Genomic DNA, 13,137 nt, shown 5'->3' on the forward strand with positions numbered 1-13,137 from the left:
AAAATGCATCCGACTCAGCACACTAAAACTCCTAAATCCTTGTGGAATAACAATCAACTACAGGGAAATTGGTATTGCTATGTGCTACAACTGGGTAAGCATGAGGAGTGAAGTAGATTTTCACACACCTCTGCAGGCACTCATTGCTCATCATGGGCTCCATAAATCCAACAGCAGCTAGGCAGTGGTGGGTAGAGGTGCACTGAATTTATGGACCCGGAGCACCAGAGGCAGAAGGAGAGACTTGAGCACGATGAAATAAACTTGACACAGCTGTGGCTTACAGGTGGCGCTTCAGTGTTCATGCACACTTGTAAGAGCCATGTGGGTGCAGTGACATGCAGGTCGGTGACGTACTGACAAAACATGTCAACTCTTAGGCTCCGGTGGGAAGATCGTGAGACAGGCACTCAGAGAAGAGAGGCAGTCTGAATTAAACAGTAAATCAGATGCAGGATGTTGTGTGGCGTTCACTCACTATCCTGAGGAGAGAGAAATATAAACTGAAAATCACAGTGATAGATGGAGCACGGCCGAGTGGATGTGTATATGGCACATGAGTGAGTTGTTAAACTCATTAGCCTCCGTTAAGACTTGCCACCCACACAAATTCTCAGCTGTTCATCTGATTCACAAGTGTGCAGACGTTAGCCTAATTCAGTTACGGGAAAGAAACAAGAGGTAGATGCATCAGTTCCTTCTGGTTCGCTCAACGAGTGCCACATTTACTCAGCCAGAAAGCCATACATCCTCATGCTGCCTCTCTGCATGCGCATATGTCACAGCAAAACAGGTGCACTTGTCTGAATATTTCTCCCAGTTGAATAATAAAACCTGAAAAACAAAGTGCACTCAGACTCTGTTTAGCGTGATGGATCTGAACATCTCAGAAGGTCAAATACGTCAGAGTAAAGAAAAGACAAAGCCAGAACCCCAGGAAATGGAGATTGTTTTAAGAAATGTATTTATAATGGAATAAAAATGTCAACATAAGAAAATAAAGCATATAAAATATAGCAGCCAAACCCTGCTGACTCTCTCAGTGGTCTCCCAGCGAAGGTCTCCCAGTGTTTCAGTGGGATTTGTTTTAATTCTTACTCCACTGCTCCTCGTGCCTTCAAGGTAATTGGCAATCTCATTCCAACCACGCTTGATTTAGCACCCCTGTAAATGTTTTTAGTGTTCAAGAAGTTAGCATCGGGTGCAGCGAGAGCCTTCTTGCTCTCATGAGTTTCTTAGTGACATTCAGCAAAGAAACTTCTTTTATAAAACCGGTAATGAAATCTGGGTCTCTTTTTTTTTTCTTTTTTTTCTTTTTTTTTTTTTTGCTATTTGCTTGGCAATTTGCCTTTAACAAGTTGTTATATAAAGAAATAGAAAGTTAAAATGAACTGTCTGCGAATAGTTGGTTTTTTTTTTTTTAACATTATGCTCGCAGTCTGTGTATGTATATCCATATGTAAGTGTGTCTGAATGACTTAATGTGTCCATATAAACATTATACACACGTGGGTCTGTATCTCTGTGGCCTACTGACAAAATCAACTTCAAATGACTGTTACAACACTTTGGACCATTACTGGGGAACCCTGTTGATCACACTGTATTTACACACCATCTGTAAAACAACAATAGTTCATTACTTGAGGATTAGGTGCACTGGCACTCCTGATGCTTCAGCACATGATAACATAAGGCCTTTTCTGATTCCCATTCACTTTGACAGGGTACAGAATCAAGCAGATTCAATGCTGTTTCAAACACTGGTGTGTTGTTGTGTCAGTCCTGATTCCCTGCAGACCTTTAAACTGCCATCCAAAGTCCTGAAATGCAGCTGACTTAACCGACATTGAAAGTGCAGGACAAAAAGCCCCCCTCGAATATAAATTCCACTCATTTGTGACTCCAGTCACCCTAATGTTCAAAACCATCAATTAACTGAAGACTCTGTATTTGTACAATTGTGCTAATACTGCAGTTAACCCCAGGTCTGTCAGGGCCTGATCCACCACAGTATCACATATTCAGCTTCTGAAACAGCATACCAATCATGGCCATTCATGCAGTAACAGGTGCTTCAGGAAATATAAAGGCAGTTTGGGTGAACTCCTAAGTGGGAGATGTCACTGTGCAGGTGAACACATGGCAGAACCGTCACCCTGATTCAGCCACAGGGTGAAAGCATGACTCAGTATTAACATACACACAGTTAAAGACAGTGAATGATCTCAGAAAAATGCATGATTAATTGTGACTGTGATTTATTACTTTGCAAAAGTGTGTATTTTTGTCATCTCAGAAGCCCCCCCCCCCACATATTCATGTTACTCCTCCATCAGCTGTCACAGAAGTGGTGGTAACTCTAGAGAGGCAAACTCGTGGCTTCACTCTTTTTTCTTCCACGACTCGAAAGAATTTCAGAGGATTTTTTTTTCCAGATTTTGTTCTGGGAGTAAACTTACTGTTTGATGGGGCTATACTTTATTCCACGACACTTCTCTGTGACTATCTCTGCCCTGTGGTTTTTGTCCCTCATTTTTTCACTCTCCCTAGTTTCTTCTTGCTTTTGTGAACTTGGTGAGGCGAATGTTTGCATCTTTGTGTGTCAAAGAGAGATGCTGCTGCCTTGTTTTGTTTTGATCTTTTTTTTTTGTGGGGGGGGGGGGGGTGTATTTGTGTGTTTAGATTTGTGTGTACGTGAGGAATGAGATGTGACCGAGTGACAATAAAGTGAAGAAATAAAAAAAGATGAGCATTGACAGACTGGACACCTCAGTTTAACATTCACTCCTTTTCGTGGTTGCTACATTAAAAGAACACACACAGATTTGTACAACCAGCAGGTGAAAAATACCAAAGATAGAAAGCGAATGTGGCTAATAAAAGTACAAGAGAGACACTGCAGTGGTACCTTCAAGATATGTTGAGTTGGTGGCCTAATTCTGAGTGATGGTGACTGACAGAAGCTGATGGACACACACAGGGTAAGCGAGGAGCAGCGTAGACAGGCGTCTGACCGCTGAGTCTCACTGTGCAGCAGTCAGGCTACAGTAACACCTTCAAAACCACTCGGTTCAGTGGGTCAACACCAAGTCACACGTAGAAATTAACTCAAAAATCCTAAGAATCCTGTTGCTGGTGGTTTGTTTCACCTCTGGAGGTCTGACTGATATACTGAACAAAAAATATTTCTTGACTTCTTGACAGAACAACATAATTAAAACTGTAACCAATCATTGTTGTTTACATTAAAAATCTGTCTCTTACAGACGTGATTAATATATTTTAAGTTTTTTGTTTGTATGTTTTCTAACAAAAAAGCATGAAAATGTCAGGCTTATCTTAAGTGAAACACCGTGTGTAAAAAAAAAGAAAAAAATAATCTCATTCAATAAAAGTTTAACTGCCTTGACATTTAAAGAACTCAAGTCAATTGCTGATATAAAAAGCCTTTTTTTTTACTCTACCCGGACTTTTGGTTGGACCTGATACATGCTGGGTTTCATTCGATCTCACTGGCTTGTCCTTGTGGACCCTGAATCCTTCTTAGACACATGTATACTCCGCAGGAGACTGTGTAAATACTTTGAAGTGAGAGATCATATAGAGGACATTTAATGAGACAATAAATGTGTCATTGTGTCAAAGATGTAGGACATATGGAGGAGAAAGGAAACACAAAGGAAAACACAAAACACAAACACAAAGGAAGCTGAAATCAATGAAATGTCTTTGTGTTTGTGTGTGCAGCCATGATGTTTTCAAGCAGGTATTCAAAACAGGAACACTTTCCTTCAGCCACCACTTCAGCAGTTAATCATTCAATGAGCACCTGCCAACACCTCTGGACATGCATCGCTGTCTTTCAGAGATACCAACAGTTAAAACATTTTTTTAATAGAATATCACTACTATAAAAGGAGTCCATGTGTCTGTATGTCTCTGTTTGTTTGTTTTCTAGGTTCAGTTGAGTTTTTGTCTTCTCAAGGCTGTGGTGCTTTCTTCAGCCACAAGATAGTACTTATGGTTTTTGGCACTTTCAAAATAAAAGGTTTGAAGGATGACTTCGCTTTAGTCTGTTCATCTCTGCAGCTCTTCAGAGGCAATATACGCCCATACAGTAAATTTTCAGATTAAAAAAGGAGTTTGTTTAAAGATCTTTTAAGAACAATAGAATAACAATATTCAGTACCGATAACCCAACAGAGGACAGAAATAATTTAAAAAGGAAAAAAAGAAAAAAAAAACAGCACAATGATAAATGACTGAAAATACTGCATAGTACAAGTGCCCCATAGCTGTTTTTGTTCGTCCTGTTTTACACAGCACGCAGGGCCAACAGGGACAGACCACAACGAGACAGACTCATCAGTTTCTCTTATGACCACGTAAAAAATTCACCCCAGGAGATTTCAAAACTGACTACTGGCTGTTGCCTCTAGGGCAAAACAAAGTCACAGCACTGTCCTGCCCTTTACGATCAAGCTCCAAATGGCTGAATCAGAAAAGAAAGAAAAAAACAAAACAAAAACAACCACACGATCTTTGATCCCTGGAAAATATAGAGGCGGCCTTTGGGAAAGTCAGTCCTGTTGGAATCGCTGGGCGTTATTCAGGTTCACTGCTATTTGTGGTCTTGTCCCACTCTATGCTCTCCTCACTGTGCGTGGGAGAAGGGAGGGCACCCGTGGCCCCTGCAGGACGCATCCTCAGTCCCTGAAAGCGCCGGCACTCGGGGCAAATGCGGATGTGGCTGCACCCTCTCGCAACCAGGGCAGCCTCCTGTGCCAGTCTGTGGGAGAGGGGTTCAGGCAGTCCGGTGCCTCCGCACAGCTTGCCGTTGCTGAGGCTGACGGCGGCAGCTCGAGCCCGACGCTCCTCCAGGGGTAAGGGCCGCGGCCGCATCATTGGGGCCGCCCGCCGGCGCCTCACCTGCAGGCTGTCGCGACACAGGACGATCCCCTGCAGCTCCCGCAGCATCTCCTCACACACTGACTGCTGCAAGCACACACACAGGGAGAAAAAGATAGGGGAGAGGGGGATAAGAGAGGGAGAGAAAGGGAGAGAGGCCAGACAACTCACTGATTGACTGACTTGATCAAGACAGACTGATGGACATCACAGACACACAACACATACGTTTCATTGTTAACTTATCTTTATATAGTGGGGTCAGTAGAGACAACCAGCAGCAAAAACGTATAGTACATATGCAATTTTAAATGTATTTTTCAGGCACATACAGACATGTAACACACACCTTTTGTCTCCTGAACTGATGTGTGACTTCTCTTCTGAGTGTCTACACTGTGTAAACTCCAGTGGGTATAATGATGGACATGACACTACAGCTCAAATGCAAGAGGCTAATTACAAATCCACACACGCTGCACGCAAGCAGAGTAACAACTATACAGACACACACACACACACACATGGGGTTTACAAGTGAGGGTGACACATCGATCTATGCTGCTCAGAAAGAAGAAAGCACATGAGTTGGTTTTTGACTTTCACATTCTGAATGTTTATTGAATTAAAATCACAGTGCGGAGTCCACTTGAAAAGACAATTATCAAGCACCTTTTAAAGGAATCACATCAGAAATAACGGGAACACTGCATGCACATCTTTCTATAGATGTATTGTTTTTATTTCCTTCCTTCCTTTCCTTTCCTCAAAAATAGCTCAGCAGAGCTCCTTCTCTAACAGAACTGTTTATTTTTCTGCCAATTTAAAGTGTCTAAACTGCACTTTGTCTCTTCAAACAGCAGGAGTTCTGTCACAAGCCTGGACACATATTGCTTTCTAGCTACTCTGAAATGAATATGATTTTATATATATGTCACTCTGATTGATCATTTAAACAGTTTTAGGATTATAATAATCACACACTACCTGTGTAAACCATAGTGAAAAATACTCGTATGTAAAGTAGAAATTACATTTAAAAACCGATCCTCTAGTTCTAATTGCTGGCCAAAACAAATCCATTATTGTCCATCATTCACGCTCTGACGGAATGAATGACTTCTGGTCTCTGATAATTGGATTTGGAGTGAAGACGTGCACACAATGCCAGACATATTTTAAGTTAAAAGCTTACTGGGTTAAGGCTAAGATGAAACAATCACAAAATTTTTCCAATCTTATTGGAAGCACCCTGTACGCACATATTCAACACCAATAAGAATAAACTACATTCAATATTCAATATTATGTCTGATATTATATGTAGAATACTTATATATGTATTACTTTCCTACTGCTATAAAGTGAAAATAATCGAAATATGCTCTGAGCGAGGTATAAGTGAGGTATATCTTTGGTTCTGTGCTGATTATGTCTCATAGGCTGGATGGAGGGAGGCTGGGTGTCAGGTGGAACCCAGAGGAAGAAGAAGACGCCTGCTAAACTTCTCGTCAAAGCTGGAAGCTGGAAAGCCTAGCAGCTCCGTGAGGGGGAGGGTACCAGGGAGGGGAGAGGGAGACAAAGCAGATGCAGGTTAGATAGCCCTCTCTCACCTCGTTTCCTGGTGTCTGCCTTAACATCCAGACAAACTCCAGCACTGCCATGAAGATAGCCACCAGCAGGCCACACACCAGCACCACGAAGATACCGCCAATGTTCTCCATGCCCAGACCTGCAGACAGCAGCACGCAGGGGGAGAAGTACGAGTGAGATGGCAACTAAAGGAATTTGTGGTTGATGGAAGAAAGATGAGGATTAAGCAGAGACAAACCTTTAGCACGGTGGTCCTCCTCCTTTGGACACTTGCCACCATCCCACCATTTCCTCTTGAGGATCTCCAAACGATTGTCCTCCTGCATTTTGAGGATGGCCAGGTCAAACTCATCACGGTACACTGACCCTGCAGGGACGAGAGAGGAAAAGCTCGCAGCTGCACACAAAATCTCTTAACAAAGTAGACCAACTTGAAACTGTGCCTGCTGACAAAGAAAAAAATCCTCCTCTTTCCAGTGCAAGCACATGACCTTTTTGTCACTTGTCCTCTGACTTGATGTGTTAAATATACAAGACAAAAATAGTAGATTTCAAATATACTATTAAAGGGCTTGTTACAATTTTGCAGTGTTCTACAGGCCACCTCACAGTATGTGGTATGGAACATCATCATCACCATAAAGACTGGGTTTATCTGTCCTTTAAAGATCAAACGAATTGAAATTAATCTTGTTTACTTTAAGGTGTTTTTTTTTCCTGTGCCTGCAGTTTGACTCAACCGGAGATCAAAGTGTAAGTAAACCCTGTGTTTACTACTTTCAGAGCAGCGAGAGTCATACAGCAACAGTTTCACATTCCACAGGAACAATATTTTAAATTCTCTTTCTCTGGTCATCACGTCTCCCATCGCAGCGTGGAAACAGCCGCTCTGTTAAAGTCTAGTTGTAAGTCTCTTTCAGTTTCTCACTTTTTGCATCATTTTCCCCCATGATAGCAGCTAATGGTTTGGCTTTTCTGAGGCTTTTACTCTCAATTACATTCTTCAGTGTGACGTTTATGGTGTATCCTCCAACTAATGCCCCCGCTCTTCATGCCCCCTTCTTATCTTCAATATGAATTATGAAGTACCTATCTAAGCAAAAACCATCAGCTTTTGCCTTCATTTTACACTGAACTTCCTTTCCTCTCTACTTCACCAATAAACTGCCTTCTGGATTAGCTGCTGATAACCATCAGGTCTTCCAGCTGTATGAGTTCACTCTTAAGTTTTCCGGTTCTTTTTCCTCACTTTTAATTCTTCTTTCCCCATTCCCATCACCTCCACCCTGCTCACCCAGTGGCATGCCAATGCCGTAGCCCTTCGTGTCCAGCAGTCCTCCAATCTGAGTCAGGTTGCAGTTTCTCTGGCGGTAGTACTCATTCATGGTGCTCTCCAGCAAATAGGCATAGTTGGAGTTGAGGACGCGGGCGATGCCCTCCTCCGTGCTCTTCACAAACACACTGGGCTGCTTCGAGTGCATGAAGTTCCACATACGCTGGTAGGTCTGGTAGCGAGAGTTCTGCAGTGCGGCGATCAGGAGAAGCAGGCGCAGTCAGATGTGGGAGACAGTAAACAAAAGTCAGTCAGTCGGAGACACATACTTTTTCTATATCACAGACGTGGAGATTGGTTTTCATTTGTTTCTCTTTTTCATTTTCTTGACTGACTGATTTATTCAAACTGTCTGATCCTACAAAAGGTGTGCGACACTTAAATGTGAACGTTTTTTCTTTATCAGATCTTTTTCCACTTCAGAGTTTCAAAGAGAATCTTCACGTAACATTGCCACCTGTCCTCTACTTTCCCCTGTCTTTGTTGACTTATTCAAGGTCCAGTGGATGTGAAAGTGCAAAGAAAAACAGGGACAATGTCTCTCTTTCCTATCATCCTTCACTGTCTCTCCCCCTGTAACACACTCTGTTTCTCACACTCTCTCCCTTTCTCTCTCTCTAAGGTCAACTCTTGAGAGGATGAAATAGGATAGTGTGTGCCTCTCTGAGGACAATGGACAGTGTCGCATCTCCCAGAGGAGAAGGACAAACAGGAAACAGATAAAACCTGTGGTTAGCGGAGGAAACCAGGAAGGACAGGAAGGTGATGAGGAGAACATCACTGATGGCCCATTGATCACTGCAGGCATGCAGAGATCAAGCGCCAGGCTTTAATATCTTGCTAATACAAATACATCCATGTCAATATCAGACAATTAGAGCAGCTAACGTCATGTAATTTACAAAATGAGAAAGCCCAGAGTGGGTCACACACACACAGGACTTTCACCCAGGAAACCTGAGATTGGATCAGGTGTGAAACACACATCACTGATCTTTTCCTTAAGCTAACCACATAGTTTAACATGCTGTTTCATGGTAACCATGGGTCAGCAAGGCTTTGTGGCAGGAAGTCTCTGCACGTCGGCCATAGAAGCAACAGGTAACCTCGTGCATGAGGATGGGACACACAACAGGGTGTGACTAAATGTCAGAATCTGATGAGCAGGGCCCAGAACATGTTGGATTTAAGAGTATAAACAATCACATGCAATGATGTGTGTAACTGCTGACCTGGAAGAAGGTCATTGTGGATCCTCCATGCATGGTGCCGTACTCTATTGCCGTCTGATCCGCCAGGTCGTCTACTGACTCTATCGGCACCTCCATCCTCTGGACCGTTAGGAAGGCAGCCAGGTTGGCGGTGTAGGATGAGATGATGATTAATGTGAAGGCCCACCTGTGGAGGAATGACAAGGGACAAGAACATATGTATTCACCTATAAAAGTATGTAAATGGGCAGGCTGGCGTATGAAGATAGATTGGCTCGGTGAAAAGTGTGGGAGGATTAAAATAACTGCGCACCTGAGAAGGGAAGACAGGGCAGGATTTTCAGTGGATGGATGAATGGGTGGGTGTGTGTGGATAAAGGTGACAATGCTCAGTTTGGATGAAAGTTTTAGCTGCAAAGGCAGACATACACAGACAATGTCTCATGTATGTGCATGCACAAATGCCATCACTATCTCATCTTGAACCCTGATGTCCCGGAAATCTGGAATGAAGCTCCAAGATCACATCAAAGATGAAATGCATCTCATGATGGTGCAATAGGCATGAAATTAAAACGGAATTAGTGTGTGGATTTAAAAAAGCATGCAAACGCAGTTATGTTTGTATCTCTCTGTACTAACCAGACTCCGCTGACACAACGTGTGGACAGAGCTCTGGGAGCAATGGTGGATCCTTGCTGCATGAAGCCTCCGACAGGGAACCAGAAACTGTTGCCAAGCGAGTACTGATTGATCAGCAGGTTACAGCGTCCCTTTAGACAGGGGTGGGGGTTGTACCACTCATATGGTGTCAGTCTGGGGAGAACGAGACAATTTGACAAAAGAGAGAATCAGAGGAGGAATACAGCCAACAAGAGTGGGAATGAAAGTTGGATTAAGTATTCTGACGACAGCTACACTCAAGAGACAGAGCAAGCAAAATGGGAGAAAGAGAGGCAGAGATAGAGAAGGAGTAGAACAGCTCTAACAGTCAACTGAGTGCAAAGTCACCTTGGCTCTCTAGAGAAAGAATCAACCTGCTTTTCATTGCCAATGTGCTGCCTACTTAAGTAGCGGCATTGAAAGAAATGTGACTGCTGTGTTCAAATGGTGCAACACGAAGCTCAAGTTCTATGACAGCTCTGTTAGGTAGGTGTGCAATTTCTTTGTCTACCATAATACAACACTAACATGCCCATATATACATTGAAAATAATTTGATTTGTCCGGTCCAGATAGCTGGAGCCTCAAACTAGTTTCTTTGGAAGAACTTTGCAATGTGCTTTTTGTTCAGAAAATGGAATTTGTATTTTTCCCTGTCATTAGAATCGAAAGGCATATCTGTGGCCGGTATGGACAGGAGAAACAATTACTGTTTTTGTTAATATGTCAATTACAGTAAACCAGCTAAGGTATAAATTCTATTTAAAGAGCCAATACATCTGCTTGCATGGGGAATGATAATTTGATTCCAGACTGTTTTACATAAGATCAGACTGAATGATGTTTCCATTGTACAAGCAACAACAAACAGCAGCAACAGTTGTGCCAGTCCCTGACCAGTAGGTGTCAGCATGATGCTAGAGACCCACCACTGGGAGGAGAACATCTTTCATGCTGAGATGTGGAAGATCAACTGGAGAGAATGAAGAGAGGTGAGGTAACAGACACCTGTTTCCTCCTCCATATAACCCCCCCCAAAACAAACCTATTTGTGTTCTTACTGTCTGTACTCTGCCCCCTTTGTTCGTCTCTCACTGTGTTCTCTCTCTCTCTCTCATCTGTACAGGCACTGCACTGTGTTTTACTGGTGAGCTCTGTACCTGGCCACCAGAAAGAGGACACAGCTGACAGCCAAGTAGGCCAGAAGCATGAAGAGCCAGACTCCAGGGGAGAAGGGATCCAGGAAGGAGAAGTAGCCAGGCCTGCGTCCCTGAAACACACAAACACACACGCAGTGCAGGGTTAAAACCATTAAAGCTGACGCAGACCATGTAACTTTGATCCAATGTTCAAACCACACAAGCCAACGCAACACGGGCTTTTGCTTAACAGGAGGTTAGAGGTTAAATACTAATTAGCATGTGGGGAAAAAAAGAAAACATTTAAGTCTCTTATCCGATATCTGAGATTAATTAAACAGAAATGTTGCTGAATTTCAGTGTTGATTCTTTGTGCCCCAGTCCACTTTGGTCTGTGTTAAACAACATTTACTGCCAGCTGTGTAATTTGGAAAAGATGAAAAAGGTGACTGGGACAGTAAATAAAGGGATTCTGATATGATAAACAGCAAAGATTTTCCTGTCCTAAACTGATAGCACTATAATTATATGAATCTCATTTGCATGTAAACATTCAGATCAACATTGTATGAAAGCACAAACTCAGTCTCCCATGAACTGTCAACAGAGTGGCACACTGCTGGATATTGATACAACATCAGAGATAAGAGGGTTTATTTCAGTGATTCTGTCACCAAAAAATAAATAAATAAATAAATAACTGATTACTTCCTAACAACTTCCTGTTAATTGGTATATAGCATGCTTTCACATTAAATTAAAGTAGACAGGTCCAATCAGAGGTCATAATTAGAAACAACAAGCAGTCATTATTTGCTTTTTGCACAAGGTTGCATGAAATAGAGAGGAAAAAGGGCCAAATAATCAACTAAGCCATTACAGCTATATTAAACAGAAATTCATTTCTGTGACCTATAGTTGACTTTCTGTATGACTGGGAGTACACTGTGTTTCTGGGGATAGAGATTAATAGCTTTGGCTTTGACAGAAAGGCTAACGGTGCCGAAGCAGCTATGGGCTGCTATGTATCCGTTTGGACTGGTAACCAGTGGAGGGGGAGATAAAGTGGCTGAAATGAAGTTGGCAGCTTGTAGACCAATGAGAATATAGGGGCTAATTCCTAATGTTTCATTATCCAGCACCAACAGCTATTGTCCTCTAAATGAAACCAATTACTGATGAACCAGCGCCAACAATGAGTTATTGTGTGTGCTTATTTACGTGTGTGTGTTTGCATACATGCTCATATTTCTTGTGTGCATGTACAGCATATAGCCTGGGAATATTAGCTGTTTAGACACAGACACACATGCACCATCTGTTAATGACTATGAAATGGAGGTGGCTGTTAGGGCCAGCAGGACAGTTAAACATGGAGGCGACCAAACAGCCAACTGTACATGAGAGGGATGCACTCACTCATGGAAAAAAGTCCTTATCTTCCATTTGTGTATCAACAAGGCAGCACTTTGCTCTTTTATATTAAAAAATTCTCATGAAGATACAAGACCAAAACACTGCAGTAACACATTTCCCAAAATTACATTTGAAGAAGGAGGGCGCAATTATTTTGGTGGGCATTTGTTATGGTAAAAGAACCCCCTTTCAGACTTGTGCAGAGATGAAAATTCATTAATGCGCCTGTAATCACTTACATATTAGTGGTGCAGAAAGCAGGAGAGTGAGATTCAGCAAGATTCAAATCAGCCTGCTGGTCTTAATGTGTACTACTTATGATGATGATGATAGCTGCCTGAAAATAGAACAGTGGAATGGTAAAACTCACAGTGGCTGTCGCACAGGCCTTGAGATACTGCCGCTGTAAAGTGAGTATCACTGTCAAGACGCCTTTTGTTGGCGCAGGGATTATTAGGGTAACAGTAGTATGTGCTGACATGAACGCTCTAGTCTGCTGGAACACTTTGGTGCATGCTGAACCAGCATTGTGTGAACTGCTTGCCCCGCTTGTCCACATCTTAGGCTCCCACCAAGGTGCTATTATTAAGATGAAGAGAGCTGTGGAGCCTCCCAAGCCAACAGATGGTGAAGTGAAGGTACAGAAGAGCAGATCAGAAATAGAGACAGATAAAAAGGTAAGAAGAGACCAAAGAGATCAAAAAGACAACAGAAAAACAACTGGAGATGTGTGCTGCTGAGAATCCTTCACTCTGATGCTGTAATATGTCTGCTTTGAGACTCAGACACAAAGTTTTCAGGAGTTGGAGGGGAAATTAAGCATAGTGAGGATGCAACAGAGAGACACACTAATGAACAATGTTTTTGTATT

The 13,137-nt window shown here is 42.5% G+C and overlaps 1 protein-coding gene across 4 annotated transcripts in view; it reads right to left on the reverse strand.

Moving 5' to 3' along the window:
- Positions 1 to 2,661: 2,661 nt before the first annotated feature.
- Positions 2,662 to 13,137, reverse strand: part of grik4 (glutamate receptor, ionotropic, kainate 4) — a 254,036-nt gene continuing 243,560 nt past the window's right edge. For 2 of the 4 annotated variants that reach the window (XM_046389057.1, XM_046389056.1), the window contains 7 exons: positions 10,872 to 10,981; positions 9,691 to 9,864; positions 9,070 to 9,235; positions 7,799 to 8,024; positions 6,743 to 6,871; positions 6,525 to 6,643; positions 2,662 to 4,998 (listed from right to left, as the gene is read on the reverse strand). In XM_046389057.1, the coding sequence (XP_046245013.1) occupies positions 4,609 to 4,998; positions 6,525 to 6,643; positions 6,743 to 6,871; positions 7,799 to 8,024; positions 9,070 to 9,235; positions 9,691 to 9,864; positions 10,872 to 10,981 (1,314 nt within the window). In that variant the 3' untranslated portion in view covers positions 2,662 to 4,608. Of the gene's footprint in view, positions 4,999 to 5,516; positions 6,644 to 6,742; positions 6,872 to 7,798; positions 8,025 to 9,069; positions 9,236 to 9,690; positions 9,865 to 10,871; positions 10,982 to 13,137 lie in introns of those variants that run through there. The other 2 variants (XM_046389058.1, XM_046389059.1) reach the window with 2 other exon arrangements.

Source organism: Scatophagus argus, chromosome 5, assembly GCF_020382885.2.
Source record: "Scatophagus argus isolate fScaArg1 chromosome 5, fScaArg1.pri, whole genome shotgun sequence".
Lineage (NCBI taxonomy): Eukaryota > Metazoa > Chordata > Actinopteri > Scatophagidae > Scatophagus > Scatophagus argus.